Genomic DNA, 17,664 nt, shown 5'->3' on the forward strand with positions numbered 1-17,664 from the left:
GTTCATGCTGTTGAGGATTATCACAGCCTGAGGGAATAAGCTGTTACACAGTCTAGAGGAGGTGGTATGGATACTTTGGTATCTTCTGGTGGGCAGCAGAAGGACAAAGAGACTATAAGAGGGGTGGATGGGGTCAGTTGTGATGCTGAGGGCCTCGCGGATGCACCGTGTTACGTAGTGTGGAGGGGAGAGGGGCATCGATGATGCTTCCTGCAGTGTTCACTATCTGCTGTAGGTCAGAAACCTTGCAGTTCTCATACCAGGCGGTGATGCAGTTGATCAGTATGCTCTCAATGGTTCCTCTGTAGAAGATGGTGAGGATGGGTAGAGAAGGCTTGCCTTCCTCAGTTGCTGCAGGAAGTAGAGGCGCTGCTGGGCTCTTTTGGTGAGAGCTGGTGTGTGAGGACATGTATGTGAGTAGACTTCTAAAGACAAATTTAGGCCATATTAAATAAAGCAACACTGAAATGACCTTGTTCCTCAATTTAAGAATGTAATTGGGACCGGAAGATGATTCATAACTTGGAATTGTTTGTGAGTGCATCACCTACATCACAGTAAAAAGTTAGTAATACAGCTTAATCCTTTTATTTATTCATGGGTTACAAACTCCAAAAGATCACAGATAAAATTAATTTTAAATTCACTAAAAGACTGTTCTGTTTTTATCATCAGAAACAGTTTGCGGTCTCAGTGTTCTACTATACTGTGCTGGGAACACTGGGAATGATACAAAATACACTATGGATGCCAGTTTAACATGATGCAATATTAAATTTAATTCTACTCTAAAAAGACTTTAAATAAAAAAATCTCCGGAACCTGTTGTGTTCTGCGAGGCACGTTTCATCAGGTGCAAAAGGAGAATCAAACCATGGAGTAAAAATACGATGAGTTGCAGTGTAACAGAGGATCATGTGGGGAGAACGGATTTTAAAAAATATTTCACCTTAAATACTGACTGTGTCTCTAGAAAATTTTACTAACTGGCCGCAAAACAGTGTATTACATAAACATATTCATAATCAACTGGTTAATTTTTTTGTCTAAATTTGCTATCAAAATAGTAAAAATATATGTCTTTATTCCCTTCGTAGATTCTGGATATAACAATAATGAAATTTAAAAATATGTATACTGTGTGTGCTCCATGAAACTGTCCATTTGCCTCCCTCATTCCTCAGTCCTCCCTCCACAGTTTAAGTTTGCACTCCGAGTGTGTTTTGCTGCCCCCAGTGACGGAAAGCGGAAGTGCAGGTCATTAATTTTAGAAAATAAACAGGTGAAGAAAATGCAGTTGGAATAAAATAAAGAATCTTGGAAATGTTTGTATCTTTGAAGATATATAAGTTGGATGTACGTAACATGAGGTACAGGTGTGTTTCGAAACACTGGCCAAATTTTTGCCCTGCTTGTCGAAAGCAGTATCTTAATTTAGAAGAAATTTTGTATGCCCTTGAATAAGCTTTTAGCTCATTTCCATTGTGTTTTAAAAAAGACCAGAGTAAGACAGGAAAAAACCTCTGGATGCCAACACCCGATCATGCCATCACAAAAATTCGAGGGTGTATGGATTAATGAGCTATTTGCTGAAACAGGGGTGGCCATTAATAAGAATGAACAGGTGGCACTGCCAACAACCAGTTGACCCATGCTACATCACTCTCCGAGCAGGTCTCGCGGCGACGCTGGGTCCGCTTCCTCCCATTCTGAGACGGTACCCGAGAGTCCTGCCTTCTTGCGGCGTGTACTGCGGGCGGCTCTGCCCTTCCAACTGCTCTTGCTGCTGCTTCTCCTGGGCCTGGCCTGTCTGGCGCCTGCCTCGGAGAACCGCCATGGCTGCCCTGTCTCCAACGGTCTCACCCGCTCTCTGCACCCGACGCTGCGGTACACCGATGGACCACCTCCTGTGTGAGAGCCCTGCCCTGGTTTTATCCAAAAGGTCTGGGTAGCACTTGTCTGTAGAAGAGGTAGGACCCCATCTGTACTGCATCTTTGGAGTCTCTCTTCATGCTGCTGTTCAGAGTCACCTGAGCAGTGTGGGCGTTTGGATTGACCACTGGGACAACGACTGAAGAACCCCAGATGTGTTCATGAATAAGCACTGAGACTGGGAGCACTGCTCATCCTCACTGTTCATTTCTCCATGAGAGAAGAGCTTAATGGAGTTCAATGAAGACAACGGTGATTCTCTCGAAAATCGCGTTTGACCTTTTAACCGAACAAAGATGATGCTGCAACTGCTGATTGAACATTTCCAATACCAACCCAGCCAAACTTGTATGTTTTTTTTTTTTTTTACTGTCAAGTAGTAAAGTAGCTGAATCAATTTCTAGCAGAGAAATGCCTGTGATTTTGCTTGTGAGAATGGAATGATTTGTAAAATATTGATTAAATAGCTCATATGGCAGTTATTTTTTTACATGTACCTGTCAGCATGCAATAATAGTCTGGTCCTGGACAACAGACTTCCCTAAGATTATTAAAAACATTAGTCTGAAAACCTTATTTTTACTAACCACTGCTGGATGTAAGAATGGAGATCACCGACCTGTGTAATGAAATTATGTAAAAGAAATGAAATTATTGGAAAAAATATTTGCTTGTATCACTTTATCTAACTTACCTCAGTATATGCAGTGCTATTCTTATATGCACATATTCATGGGTATTTATTTTTTGAATTTTGTAGAAAATGTAATACATAAATAAGGAATAAAAGTACATTTTATAACTTATTTAAAATCTCTTTTGATTATAGAGTAATGATCCACAAGGACAACAAGCTGTTCAGGATCAAAACACTTTCATGTACTACAGCACACATATAGCTTGCTAGCAGAATAATCACATTTTAATTATTTTTATTTGAAGCAAACTTAATTACTTGCAATAGTGAATAATTTTGGAACATCATATCTATATCATGTTTTACAAAATCTGAAAGAAGCAGAAACCGGATGTCTGAGAACAGACTGAATAACTAATAGCTATTTCACATTTTTCATATCATGAAATTCCACTGAAGATGAAAGGACGTAGAGTGCATTGTACAGTTAATGTTAAGTTTATTAAAAGTACTGTATTGTTTTCACCACTCAAGCAAAAACTATCATGAGGCATCAGAGTATATGTACATTCTACAGTATTGGTTTTACAAAGAAATTATATTTTCAAATATAATGTAAGTAGCTTTTTTTACAATATAAAGGCAATCAGTGAAGTCATAAATTAGTGAAGCAGGTGTTATATTATGCAAGTAATGATTTGCTGCAAGCATTGTACTGTATGTGTTTTATTCTGTATCAGGTCATTTAAAAAAAAATTTATTGGCATAACAAAATATTATTTTTTAATCAATTGTTCTTACAGTATGTCAGGATGTGATTTTTATGGTTATTGATTACACCATTCATATATGTATCATGAAGGATGGGTTGAGTATAAAACATCAAAATAAAAAATGTACTAGAGAAAACAATTTTAAAAATATATTGATCACAATTTTAAAATTGTAAAAATGTAACATCATTGTCCACCTATACCTTAAAGCTGTGTAAAGATTTCAGGCCTCTTGTAAGTGATATAAGAACATCATGCTTTTAGTTTGATTTTTGTATTTTATTGTATAAAGTGTGTAGTATACTGCAGATAAATTAAAAAGGACCATGTACTGAAAAAGATTAATAATTGAAATCAAATATTACATCGTTGGTATTCTGTGGCCTGGGTTTCTCTCAGTCACAAGTGGTTCCTCATTACATTATTAATGTTGTATGTAAAACAAACTTCCAGTTTACGGTCCTCTGACATTGTCATTCTGCATTAATTAGTTCTCATGGAACACAATTAAAATTCCAGTCTCCCCGCCCCCAAGAAAACAGCTGTATATTTCACCTTACTCAACCAAGTTCATATTATTTCTGTGCGCATCTCATCATCCTACAGATAACTTGACCACTAATGCTTGCATTAAGCTGAGGGAGCAAAGTTATTTTACATGCGACCTGAAACAGGTAAAGTGGGTGGGGCTTAGGTTTTGTGAGGAACAATGAAGGTTAAACAAATTTTTCTGCATGCCACCTGAAACGGGTACGAGTCGGACTTCTTCTGTGTAGCAAGAGTGACTAAAGTGACAATTTGAAGCAGGTTAATTTCATGAAAAATTGACATCTGACTTTGTAGAATTCACCAATATAATAATTACTATTATTTATTCATTACTCAGAATCTAGCAAAATGTTGTTCCCTCCGATTTAAAGGGAAACAAGTCAGCTCAGGTAGACAGGAGATGCAGGTGGTCCGCATTGTGTCAGCTGGGGTATGGTCTGGCCAAGAACAGGGCAATGGCCTGGATCATGAAGATTGCACATCAAGACTGCTCTGGAGAGACAGGGACAGGGACATGGGGGTCGTCTCGGTGGCTGCCTTAGGGACCTCGTTCCTTCCTGGTGATCGCAGCCTGTGGGCATCCAGCATCTCCAGCAGCAGGTCGTATAGAGGCACCGTGTTCTTACACTTCACGCTGTACAGGTGTTCCATACCTTTGTTGCTGCAAAGGCACTATCTTCACTAAGCGTATTCAGTTTTGCGTATAGAAGAACGTGCAATTTTTGGCTAATTTGCAACTCGCGCATTTATCTGAAATTATTTAGAAAAATCATGAACGATAAAATACGGAAATTACACAAGTTTTTTTTCCACAAAGTGAACCTTACTGGTCTTTATTATTCATTTATTGAAATTTAAAAAAGAAAATCTGGGTGTACCATGGGAATTGGGTGAACATACCACTTTTTTCAAAACAGACATGCCCTGTGATATGTACATTTACAGTGCCCTCCACTATATTGGCACCCTTGTTAAATATGAGCAAAGAGATGAGATTTTTTTTTTTTCCATTGGATAAACGTGTGGTTGTGTTTGTAATTGTTTGATATCCGTGAGAGCAGTATATTTCTATGAATTTTTTGAAGAAAAGATCAAAACGTTAAACAATAAAGACAATTTTTCACAGCCTTCTTTGCCAATATTAGTGGGGGACACTACATATTTCTTCCCTCCTCTTTGATATTTGAGTGAGGTTATGCGTGCAGCAAGGGGCCGCCTTTTTGGTTGCATCAGTCCTTTCTCCCAAACCTTAGCACCCCACCATGCACATGTGTAAGACACACAGTCATGCACATCCACACTCACCTCATGTGGCGAATGTGTGAGAGAAGAAGCAGGAGCTGTGAAAGCCTCCTTGCTTGCTGCTGGGGTGGGAGGCCCGACTTCCCAATGTAGTGGCTGAGTGTGTCTGTAATTTTGTCCAGCATGTACTGGACAGCGGATCCATCATGGAGGGTCTCCACAGAGCTCGAGAGGTACGAAAAAGTGCCTGGAGGGGGAGGTGGTTCGGATGAGCAGCGAGTGCACGGCTCAGAATAACGCCACCGGATCTGAATTTAACGTGGTCCATTTGCACTGTGGCGACAGGTAAGTTGGCTTACTGGAGTTGAGTAGGACGATGGCTTTGAGGCACACGAACTCCTCCGTCTTGAGCTGCAGGGTGCGAAATCGAGACACGGTCGCAAGCAGCATGTCGAAGATCTCCGCCATCCCCTCAACGCAGCCGCCCTCGCTCCTGGAGGTCGGAAACACGGTACAACGATGGAGTGCCGACACAGCGCGTCAGTTACCGAGTCATCGTGCGCTCAGACATTTGCGTAACAAGAAACCTTGGAAGAAATATTTCTCACTCGAGACTTTTTAAGGAGCAGGTGTGCTTGAGTGTAGTATGTCAGAATCAGCACTGCCCCATTATCATGGCCTTTGGAAAAGATCAAGTGGCTCCTTAGCTTAGCTCGGCTTAGCTTAGTTTAGCTTAGCTTAGCATTGTGTACCATCAAGAAAAAGTAACACGTCCTGAAATACAAAATGCAGGCGACGCGGGCCTTGTGAGATGGTCTAGTGTAGTTACAAAGATCGTGAGTTTAGAAACAGTGGGGTCACTTCACGCTGTCCAGAAAAATGATAAAAACGGAGATGAAACGAAGGGCCAAGCGGAACAGCCATACTGTGAGAGGCAGCAGCATTTCCAGGGCATTCTTCGTGCATTCCATCTCAGGTTCAGCTAGTACACTGATTAAATCATTCTGACAGAGAGCCACTCATTGCCAAAAAGGGTTATTTATAGTTTTAGAAAATTTTCCAGCCCCAGCGACTAATAACATAATCAGTATATACTGACACACAATGATGTGCATCTGGTTTCTATTTATTGTCGTAAAGACTGGGGTTAATTCTAATTTATTGTATGAATTACAGTTTCTAAACACTATACATCCTTTTCCTTTAATGCTCTAGTATTACAGATATCTTTGGACACACTCAATGGCATAAAACAATAAAATTAAAAAGAAAAGCATAAAACCATATGAAGACACTGTAACTAGAATACCTGGTAAAAGAGAGAAAAAAAAACTGATTAACCACGTAAATCGATGTAATATTATGTACTATGTAGTGTATGAAATTAATTGAAAATATGACAGGAGGGAGAGGACAAACTGTACCTGAAATATATATATTTCTCTGAACTATGATTAATCCATTTACAATTTTAACTGGAACCTCTCAAAACTCCAATAGCACATTTTTCCAGGAGTTATTTTGATTAAATTCTCAGTGTGCAAAACTAATACAGTCAAGCTGTTCTTTATCTCCTTTTAGCATCTCGTGACATTTCTCATTTTGTGTGATTATGAAATATAGCAGGTCAGAAGGGAGGGAAGAAATTCTCTGATATACAGAGATCAGCAGAAAGGTTGTAGTGTTACAGCAGTAGATGATAAATATGGAGAGATGACAAGATCCTCTACAGCTGGTATAATCATTTAGTTTTGTGTTTATGAAAATGTTTTTTACCCTTGGAAACATATTGATTTACCACACTGGATTTTATTTTCATCTCGCTGTTACTCCCCAATACATTGGACTTGGAAAAAGACATGTAACCTTCAAATATTTATTAGCAACATATGCGATCAAATTGCCTTTGGACCACCGTGACATGGACTACGGCACAATCGCTCCTATGGAAGTGTACGTCCGAGACTGGATGGCGATGATTCTGTTCTCTCGTCTTTGCATCCTTACCTGTCCAGGATGAGGTCCTGTGCGAAAATGAGCTTTCCGGGGAAGTGTACCGAGCGCCAGATGAGTCCGATCATAAGAACCTCCAGCCAGGAACTCTCCAGGAGCTGCACCTGGTCGTGGAGCGAGAGCTCCAGGAACCCTGTGGAGAAAGGCGTCATTGCTGGCCTCGCCATCCACCTTGGGGGGGGTTGACCATGTTCGCCTTTAAACAAAACCTACGACTTTTGTCAGATTTGTTGCAGAAAAATGCATCTATAAATAATTGTATAATGTTGTCATGTTTGCATGGTTTCAAGACCATTTGTGATGCCTAACTGTGCTGCTGTAAATTGGTAAATTTCTCCTTTTCTCCATGTGACTATTGGAAGGGGGGGGGGCGGATAGCAACGGATTTGGCCAGGGCCCGCTGTGTGGCTGGTATGGGGTTCGAGTCCTGCTTGAGGTGCCTTGTGGTGGACTGACGTCTCGTCCAGGGTGTGTCCCCCACGCCTTGCGCTGCCGGGTTAAGCTCCAGCGCACTGCGACCCTGGTTGGGACAACCAGTTGTAGACTGTGTGTGTCTGACATTATGTAAAAAATGTTCATTGCAAGTTTTCTGCCCATAAACAGAATGTTCCAGAGCAGAAACATTATTACAAAAGAAACTTAAATTTATGTGTATTTAATTGCCAAATACCTTCTGTTATTATCATCATACTGCTATGAATCACACTCGGAACAGGGAAGTTGACAGCTGGATATCTGAAAAGTACTGTCTGGCAGCCAGCCCAAATAACACTGTCAGATATTCTTTAATCATAAACTCCAAATGAAAAAGTTGCACAGCACAGTACACAACATACTCAGCTACTATTATAGTACAGGAAACTTTTTTGCAGAACATGTTCTCCACTGCATTTTATACCAGAAAGTTTAACATATCAATTCTTCTCCCTTTAAGTGCACATGGGAAAACTGGCTGTCAGCTCTGCGTGACTAGGACTGAGCGCAATTCAATTCAATTCAATTCAATTCAATTCAAGTTAGTTCAATTTATGTCAGTTCAGTTCTATTCAATTCTATTCAGTTCAGATAGATTAAATTTACTTTACTTAAATTAAATTCAATTTATCCAAATTGAGTTAAATTAATTGAATTCGGTTAATTTCACTCCAATCCAATACAATTCAATCCGGTCTAATTCAAAAATCAGTCGACAGTAGCAAAGCAGTGAAACATGTCATTTCACAGAAAACCTGGTCCTGTACCCCACGTGACAGATGATGGACCCCTACTCTGCAGAATCGAGTGTAATGACTGCAATTCCTACTTTGTGATAAAGAGCCTCAGGGGTGACGAAAGAGATGTTACAACCAAAACAAACTAATTACACCAAGTTCAGCTGGAGTGTCCCACAGATGAGTTCCAATTAACAGATAGAGGACAGAAAGCACTCAGACGCTGGCTGCTTTCGTTGTGTTCTTCAACGCAGCAGGACTCTGCTTTGGAAAACAAAAGTGCTGTTCTTATTTTTACCTGCCAACTACCATATAATTAAAATGTGTCATCTTCAACATGCTGCCTCCTTTGGGGCTGTGATGTACTGCAAAGTAAAAGAGCATCGATGAAGCTCTACTGAGACATCAGCCACTACCGGCAGTGTATCAGTTCACGATTTGTGAAGACGGGTGCAGCGGGACCAACTGGACATGCAATGTTGATATATCCTAAGAATAAATCAAACACAACAATGGTGAAATGATCCAAGTAAAAATGTTACTCTGTTGTTTCATAATAAGAAAGCTGAAGGAAATGAATTTTGAGCGTTTACTGATGTTACAGGACCTCCATCTTTACACACACGGGCTGAAGCCACTTGTCCTAAGTGGGGTCACGGCAAGATGGAGCCAAACCCAGAACCATAGGGTGTAAGGCTGGAGAGGACACACCCAGGACAGGATGCCAGTCCATCACAAGGCACCCCAAGTGGGACTCGAACACTAGACCCACCAGAGAGCAGGACCCAGCCAAGCTCGCTGCACCACTGCACCCCCTTCTCCTTCTTAAAGTACATATAAATATTGTCACCCAGAATGTATTTGGAGCAGGTGGTCAGGGTCAGTGACCTTGGCCTTTATTTTTTCCTGTAATACAGAAGTTGTATGTCAGAAGCTGTTACTATAGTACTTGTTTGCAATTCACTTATGAAACTACATGCCAGATTAACACCATAACTGGTAATGTTTGTTGTCTTTATGAACTAATCTGTTGTATAATTTCTTATTCTTAACAGCCTGTCCTAATGCGTGGTTGTGGTGGTCCAGAGCCGACTGTGGAAACATAAGGCAGGGTTCACCCCAAATGTGACATTTGTCCATCGAAGTGTAATCATACACCATCATACACCGTCATTCACTCTCACACACACACACACACTCGTCCTCAGACACACACTCCAAGCCCACAGTCCAGGAGCAACGAGGCACCAGCACTACCCCCCTGCATTGCCCTTAAACTTATAATTCACTCTAAATATGAACTGTAAAGGTAAAAAGCTATTATTTAGCAACAATGCGATCAACTATTTTGCTTAAACAAAGGTCAGTGCCACAATAATGGTATTTTCCGCAATCGTGAAACTGAGTTACGCATCTTATCAAGAACAAATTGAAACATGGCAGTGTCTGTCCCTTTACACAAAAACACATAGCAAACCTAACCTCAGAACACAAAAATCAATGGTTAAATTTATATTTGTGACAAATACCATTTTCAGTTTTAGGATGAAGTGGATAGTCTTACATCAAGAGATGTTGTTTTTCTAATACTATTATTAGAGAGGTGCTGTCCCCACCAGGGTGGCCGAGTGGTTAAGGCGTTGGACTTAAGATCCAATGGACGTATGTCCGCGTGGGTTCAAACCCCACTCCTGGTATCCCCTTGTTTCAAATGCTATGCTCTTCCGTATCTGGTCTTATAGATGAAGATTCTGGTTCTGTTGTAATAGAATAGCCTCCCCTCACTCAGAACTGCTTTGTCTCTGTCCATATTTAAAAAGGGTCTTAAAACTCATCTCCTCCAGGCTCACTTTGCCCATAATCTCTTAAGTTCATGTAAGGTATAAATGGTCATGCCCATATAAACCTTTACAAAACTACTCCTATAATGTAACGCAAATGTTTATATATATCTCAAAAAAAAAATAAAAAATTACTGGGAATGTGACGGATGGAGAATCGTGGATATTTGGAGAAGTTTGATGCAACTACCCGTGTGACGAACATTAGTTCATACCGTGGAAAAAACTAACTGCTCTTAATAATCACACGTCTGCATCTATGTCTCTCTTCCTGCTAATGCAATGAACACATTGTATTTTCCATGAGATGTACAACACTCTGGAGAAAAGTGTCTGCTAAATGAATAAATGTAAATGTTGTCATCATTCAGCTGGTATCCAGTTCTAGCTATGATTTGCAAAGTGCAGGCCTTACCAGGTAGCTTCTTTGCCCAGGCAATCATGTGCACCAGCTCCTTATCGGCCAGGTTGGTGAGCAGGGTCATCATGGTGACCTCTGTGTAGGGCCGGCTGTGCTTCTGTCGGGTGCAGACGGAGGGGGGTTCGGCATTCAGCAGCAGCAGTAGGAACTGCTCCGCAGGAATGCTCAGGCCCCGATTGGTGCCGGCAGATTTCACCTGCATGGGGTCCCCCGGGGTCAGGGCCGGGGTCACTACCTGCCTGGGTTCCGACCCGCAGCTGGCCCTCACAGGGGAACCTGCTCCTGAGCGCTTGGCCCGCAGTGGGCTCCGGCCCAGCCGATCCTTGCGGAGTCCTGTGACCGATGGTGATGGTTGAGAGATTTTGTGGAGGAGCACAGACAGCTCTTTAAAGAGGGATAAGACTCGACAGCACACAACCTAAGAGCTTGGTTTCATGTTTTAAATGCAGTGGGCTCTACATTAGAGTATCACTGAAATACTTAAATGAAAGAGTGCAAATTATTTTTGCAGGGTCCCAAAAAGTAGTAGAAAAACTGGAAAACATCAAATAAATGGCTTTAAGGGGAAAAAAGGCACCATGAAATCGCCATAAAATGCTTTTAAAAGTGTGCGATGAGAAATATAGAACAGGGAAATATGGGGGAAGCTGTCAGAAAAAGGAAGTGAGTACAAGTACAAGTGAAATATTAAGTTCAGAGAAAGGGTGAGAAATAACCGATAAAAATCCAACAAACCTAGCAAAAAGATGTATAATTTTCATCGAAAGGGGAATATGACATACCTCCCTTCATCATGCCAACCTCACAGCACTTCCTCAGGCGACAGGCCTGGCAGCTCTTCCTGCGGTTGCGGTCGATGGTGCATTGGTTGGTCGCTGGGCACATGTAGTCATTGTGACCTGCAGGGCATGACGAGAATCGAGATTTCTTCAGTACGAAGATCAAACCCAGAAAAAGGGCAAAGACGGAAGGAACTTTAATATACCTTAAACTAGATGATCCCACCATTGTGCCAAATATTGAATACTGAAGAGATATTGTGTGAAAGGCAGACGAAAGATGTGAAAAGCAAGGGACCAATGTAAGGAACAAGAGGGACCTTGGAGGCTTCTCTTGAAGAAGGCTTTACATCCCTCACAGGACCAGACGCCGTAATGGTATCCCGAGGCGTAGTCGTTGCACACGGCACAGTAGCGGGTGTCCTTCATGGGCTCAAACACCACCTTGGATACGGATCTGTCTACAGAGGCAGCGATCTCCTCCTGCACATTCTGCCGACTGCTTACTGGGCTGGACCGGCTGCAGGTGGAGAGGGGATGTGGGAGGCCATCGTGATGTATGGAAATAAACCAGAATGCATATGAAATTTAAAACAAGAAAAACATCTCCCACTTCACGATGGCTTTAGAATGTGTTAATGTGCGTCCGCTTTCTAAAATGACTATTATTTCGTTTTTCTCCAAAGCAATTTACAGTACTGGGCTTCTATGCGAAGCTGCCTGCAATAATTTCTGGATTTCTACTGATGAGTAAATTTTACTGTATGAGTTCAGGGTAATTACCTTTATCAAGGGTAGTACAAAAGGAGATGGGGTTCAAACCCGGTTCTTTTGAATGCAAGGCTCTTTCTTACCACTACGCTACCAGCTGCCCCCAACACAGCAAATGCAGTGGAACTCAAATCCTCTTTGCCTTGGAGAGATCATCTCAACTACTTCAGGAACTCTTCTCTTTATAAACTGATCACTGATAACTGTAACGCAAAGGAGCTGGACAAAAGTAATAATGCAATGACTTAAAAAAATTCTAATCCACAAAACAACTCTAGCTAATGAAATAATTACGATTGACAATTAATAAAAAAGATGAAAACTTAATAGCTAATTAATTTTAATTGATAATTAATTACCTGATTTCAAGGTCAAAAGAAGAAAAATTTGCCTTGGTATTTTTTAGCAATGTGAACACTGTGAAATATATATATATATATATATATATTTTTTTTTTTTAAAGAATATAGGATTCATTGTAAAGCATTTTTAATAGCTTGTAAAAATTTTATTTAAATTGCCTTTTCACAACGTCACTGCTGGAAAACTATTTTAAATATGGGCAGAGGAGAGCAATAATTCAAATTCATATTAAAATGTGAAGTGATCTGAATTTTTTTAAAATATGTGTTGGAGAGATGCTTCCAACTGGGGAGGTGCCTGTCAGGTTCCCAAAGACTGTTTGTCATTCTTCACATGGTCCTCACAGACAAAGAGCAACGGAATCAGAAGAAAACAGCCCGATGTCTTCACTTGGACTGGTACTTTCAGTTTTTTGGGTTCCTTTCCCTTGCGGTCATTCAGAGGTTTTTCTTTTATGTTCCTACCAGCATCGAATTATTAATTCATCTAAATGACACAGTTCTCCAAAGCAGCATACAACGGTATGTTGCCCTCAATTATTCCCCCATTCATAAACCTGGGTATGTTTTACTGGATCGGTTCGGCATTTTCTTTTTCAGCGTAAATACATTGATTAAGCGTTCTGCAGCACAAAGTGTGATTTAAACCAAGGTGCTTAGAGTGGATGACGGAGGTTGTAACCCCTACACTTCAACATAAAAACTTCTAAGCATCTCACAGTGTGACTATGTCAGATGAGATCTAAAGACCTTCCTCTACTTTTTTGTCCACCATACACCCCATGGCTACACTTACCTGCTGATCTGAGAAGGGGGGGCTTCCCAGAGTCGGTAGTTGCTCTGCTCACCCTCTGAGTAGCAGGATGCCTGTTGGCTCGTCGGGCTGGGGTGATGGATGAAGGAAGAAACCTGGCCACCGGTGGGCATGAAAACCAAGGAGCTGGTGGACATGGTGCCCAAAGGCTGCAGGCTGGTGTCAGAGGTATAACCGGCGCCATCCGAGGGGTCCATGCTGTGGCTCAGGTCGGTGACGTGGTAGGCAGAGGTGGCAGCAAGCGTGGGGGCACCATAATCATAGCTGCTGTCTACATAACTGATCGACGTAGGGGTCCCGGAATCCACCTCCAGGAACATCTGAGCTCGAACCCCCTCGGGCAGGAGCTTGGTGGTTGAGCTGTCGATCGGCTCCAGCTCTGCAGCTTCGCTCTTGTGTGGCAGCAGCACCCGGCCCGCCTTGGAGAGCGCCGGCCTGGCCATGGTTAGAGCAAACGGACAAACTGCATGTGTTTATTTTCACCTCCCACTGATCTCCAGCCCGTGACTCAGCGGGGGTGGGGGGGGCTCCTCCTCCCCCTTTCTGAGAGACGGAGAGAGAGGAGCAGCCTTCTTGTAGCACACGTACAGGACTGACTTCCACTCAAACTCTCCCTCCCTCCCCTAGCTGTAAAACTGCTCCTTCGCCTCCGTTTTGAGAACTTCTCCAAAAATGGGGAGAGGAAATGAGCAAATCGCACTTGGCCCAACCTTCCAAAAAAGGCTGAACCCAAACATCTTCTCCTTGGAGCTTAGATGCTTTGTAGCTGTGCTGCTCCTGTCCTGCCATTGGCTGGAGGTGTTGTTGTCATGCGCTACAAAGCGCACTTGGATGTGTGTCAGCGCCTGACAAAAGCCCTACGAGAAACACTCTCTGGCCACACGTACGTTTTCTACAAAGTCAGGATCAAATCATCAGTTTCAGTCCTTAGAAGGTCTCAGAACGCAGTTAGAATTGTTACTTTAGAAGGAACCGCCAAGATGTGCATTGAAAAATTTCTGGTCCGTATGGGAGAACATTTCATAACAACCCAGTTGTGCAGTACACCATGCTATTTCTGTAGTCTCACGGTGGATGGTATCTGGGGTTCCATGTACAATGCGAGCTTTAAGTCATGAACGAGGAAGGTGACACCTGGTTGGAAGCTGATGCGTCTTTAACAGCAAGAAAATGTGGCTTTGAAGACAACAAGATCCATCGAAAATTGTCCGAAAGAGTCGTTTTAAGTGGTAACACCCATTACTTTTTGCCAATGCAATATTATTACGATACACCAGACACAACACTACCCCGGACGTGCTGGAAAATGCATATTCCTCATTGTTCAACAAAGTGCGGTTAGATAACCTCAACAGTCAGCTCCCACCAAAGGTGAAAAAAAAATGACTCGTTCTTGATAAGACCCTAAAGTGACATTGGATCACATCTGTTTTCTTTGTGTCCTGTTAGGGCAGAGCCCCCCCCAGCAGAAATGTATTACATGTGGTAATTTAAACGACCTCAAGTCTGCACAAAAGTACTAATGTAAAGCAATGCAATGAAAATTATGTAAAGTGCAAAATTATCTCTTGTGGTCTTTCACGGGACAAAATCTGCATAAAAATCTGCCTTTGGAAGAAAGGTTATTGATAACATACAGCACTTATGTAAGTGGATGATACAGTATCTGGTTTAGGAAAAGCTCCAGGTCTCGGTGGCATCTCACCTCACAGCGTTATAGACGGGGCACCGCAGGCGACAGCAACGTGCTTCCCTTTTGCCTGTGATGTCCGGTCTCTGGCGGTAGTTGACAAAAAGACCTAGAGTCTCTATGAATTCTATTTAAAACTCAGCCTTTCGGTCACAGCATGGACGGAACTGAAGCGACGAAGCAAAGGGGATCGATAAAGTATCAAGATCAGGTCATAGTAACACACTGCAAATAAATGAGAAGGTCAACATGTGCCTTTGGTGCTAATTTACACAAGCACAGCAATCCGTAGGACCGCATTCGCTTTGCTTTTCTCCAAGTATGAAATAAGCGCTGCTTTTGCTGTTCTTCCGCTTTTATAAACTTCTACTTTCGGTAGGAATTTTCTTTTGTTGTACGTCATTTTCTGTGTACTGCTATTTGTCTTGTGACACATCCAACCACACGCAAGGCAGCAATTTAGTCAAAGCGAATGAAACATTCCCAGATGGAGGTGATCCACAATCCCTGTATTATACTATGGCAAAGAGAACATTTTGAAGAGCAACACTTTGAACTTTACCATTAATCTGTAAATAGTATCTTGGTCAATGCAACAGAAAAGGCCAAGAAGCTACCGGCCAAGAATCCTGGTTTTATCAATTTTAGTTCTAATTTTAATACTTACTACAATTTGGATGCTACATTTTTCTAAGCTTCTTCCCTGCTTGGCATGGTTTATTGCCATCACTAATATAAATTTGCTAATAGTCATTTTTAAATCAAAAGTTACTTTAGTTTCTTGCTACATTTCGGGGAAAATTCCTTTGAAAATATTGCACTTCACACAGACAAATATGAGATAAGCAAAAATCAATATTTGCTTAGCATGTGGCCCTTCTCAGAAAAAAAGTATCAAAACATGCAAAGAAGATGAATAGTAACGCTTATATAATGCATAATTTTGAACTTAAGTGTGATTTTTTAAAAATCATCTGTGACTTTACCATTATATAACAGAATGCAGCAACAATACACACTTTTTAAGCAACGCTTTGATTTCTGTTGTAACTGTGCTGAGGATCACATAAACTAAATTGAGGGTGTTTAAGTGTGAAGTGTGTGCTTTAAATGCCTTGTGTGTGTGAGCGCTGCGTGTTTGTTTCTTAGGAACCTGGACACCAAGGTTGCCAATGCATGTTGCTAAAACAAGATATTACGGATAGGATATGATTTCACAAATTAAAACTCAAGAGCCACATGTCCTTTCCTACGACCGGCATTATTTCTTGCATTAAAAGGAGTGAAAAATCTCTGTGCTGTTTTGTTCAGATTTAGGTTTTTCAATATTTTAGTTCAAATGTATCAAGCCAGAGGTGAGTAGGATGCACAGTGGTACTTACTCGGCATTGTTCGTGTTCCTTGATGAAGACTCCATCACACGTCTGTGTGTGAGTTCCGTTATTTAAAAGGGAAAATAAATTTAGGAAAAGCATCACTTACTGAAACACAAGGACCCGCCGCAGGACACTTGTGTGCATTTTACTGAAGTCTGCTGTTATTATTTCACTTTGCCCTTGGCTGTAATCCATCCCTGCTAATGTTCTGATTAGCTAGCTGTCTGGGTCACCACACAGCCATAGGAAAAAGAAAAAAGTACATTATGGCTTTGAACATTAAAATTAAAATTATACTGAAATGTATGCACCTGGAATTTTTAAATTCTCTACAAAACATTTTAAAACTCTGGCACCCAAATTAATACTAGGTAGTATTAGTAGGCAATTAGTGATGGTCATTTGCAACATCTGCCTAGAGACGGTTAACATTCTCTTTGTCAAAGATTTACATATTCATTTCACTTATATAAATAAGAAAATTCAAAAAACAAATGTCAGCTCATTTACATTTATTTAGCAGACACTTTTCTGCAAAGTGCCTTCCAATGACCCCTATGTGGTGTCATCAGCCCACACACCTTATTCACCGTGGTGACTTACACTGCTAGATACACTACTTACAATGGGTCACTCATCCACACATCAGTGGAACACACACACTCTCTCTCTGTTACTCACACACTATGGGGGAATCTGAACAGCATGTCTTTGGACTGTGGGAGGAAACCAGAGCACCCAGAGGAAACCCACACAGACATGAGGAGAACATGCAAACTCCACACAGACTGAGTAGGGATTGAACCCACATCCTATCACACCACCCAAGTGCTGTGAGACAGCAGCGCTACTCACTGCGCCATCAGTATTTACAAGCATTTTAAATTTTTCATAAAGAGAAAATACGGTAGGTATTCTGATCACATACTAAATGCAGTATTAAATTCAAACCAAGACCTTTTCCAGTTTTTACAGGTTTCTCACAGTTTAAATGTATTGTTCGTATGTTGTTATACCATGTATAGGCACTGTATAATACAGTATATGTATTATTATGCCTCCATTGCTTAAAAAAATTAAACTGACACTTACACCTTGAAGACTCAAAGAGACCCAAAAGCGTGATTTAAAAATAGAGCCCAAAGGTGCGAGTGACTACCCTGCAGGGACTAATCACAAACCACCAATATCATGCGTTTGTATGTGAGAAGTCAAAATGCGGTTTCAATAACTACTCCTCCAGTAACTCATTT

The 17,664-nt window shown here is 41.3% G+C and overlaps 2 protein-coding genes and 1 non-coding gene across 9 annotated transcripts in view; 2 read left to right on the forward strand and 1 right to left on the reverse strand.

The window, feature by feature from the left end:
* syne1b (spectrin repeat containing, nuclear envelope 1b) overlaps window positions 1–3,697 on the forward strand; it is a 104,807-nt gene extending 101,110 nt beyond the window's left edge. For 5 of the 6 annotated variants that reach the window (XM_018731297.2, XM_029258550.1, XM_029258549.1 and 2 more), the window contains one exon: window positions 1,675–3,697. In XM_018731297.2, the coding sequence (XP_018586813.2) occupies window positions 1,675–1,915 (241 nt within the window). In that variant the 3' untranslated portion in view covers window positions 1,916–3,697. The remainder of the gene's footprint in view (window positions 1–1,674) is intronic. The other variant, XM_029258552.1, reaches the window with a different exon arrangement.
* On the reverse strand, window positions 2,286–13,795 carry esr1 (estrogen receptor 1). Of its 2 annotated transcripts, XM_018731309.1 has the most exons (8): window positions 13,328–13,795; window positions 11,719–11,918; window positions 11,402–11,518; window positions 10,614–10,952; window positions 7,141–7,279; window positions 5,493–5,626; window positions 5,197–5,380; window positions 2,286–4,552 (listed from the first exon to the last, which is right to left on the reverse strand). In XM_018731309.1, exons 1-8 carry the CDS (start codon window positions 13,786–13,788, stop codon window positions 4,357–4,359), a joined length of 1,770 nt encoding a protein of 589 aa, XP_018586825.1. In that variant the 5' UTR covers window positions 13,789–13,795; the 3' UTR covers window positions 2,286–4,356. The 2 variants fall into 2 exon arrangements, with proteins under 2 accessions (XP_018586825.1, XP_029114388.1); XM_029258555.1 differs by lacking the exon at window positions 13,328–13,795 and having other exon boundaries at window positions 5,197–5,358; window positions 5,468–5,626; window positions 11,719–11,897.
* On the forward strand, window positions 9,972–10,054 carry trnal-uaa (transfer RNA leucine (anticodon UAA)). The gene has a single exon. It is a non-coding gene; the product is annotated as a tRNA-Leu (tRNA).
* Window positions 13,796–17,664: the final 3,869 nt, after the last annotated feature.

This window comes from Scleropages formosus, chromosome 15, assembly GCF_900964775.1.
Source record: "Scleropages formosus chromosome 15, fSclFor1.1, whole genome shotgun sequence".
Taxonomy (NCBI): Eukaryota; Metazoa; Chordata; class Actinopteri; order Osteoglossiformes; family Osteoglossidae; genus Scleropages; species Scleropages formosus.

What these genes read in the sequence shown, in the direction of transcription:
- esr1 (XM_018731309.1), bottom strand. Translation starts at nt 13,788, where the DNA reads ATGGCCAGGCCGGCGCTCTCCAAGGCGGGCCGGGTGCTGCTGCCACAC. An exon ending in GGTTGGCATGATGAAGGGAG is followed by an intron (nt 10,953 to 11,401) that starts GTATGTCATATT and finishes CATCGGTCACAG; the next exon opens with GACTCCGCAAGGATCGGCTG. An exon ending in TCACACATTCGCCACATGAG is followed by an intron (nt 4,553 to 5,196) that starts GTGAGTGTGGAT and finishes GTGCCTTTGCAG; the next exon opens with CAACAAAGGTATGGAACACC.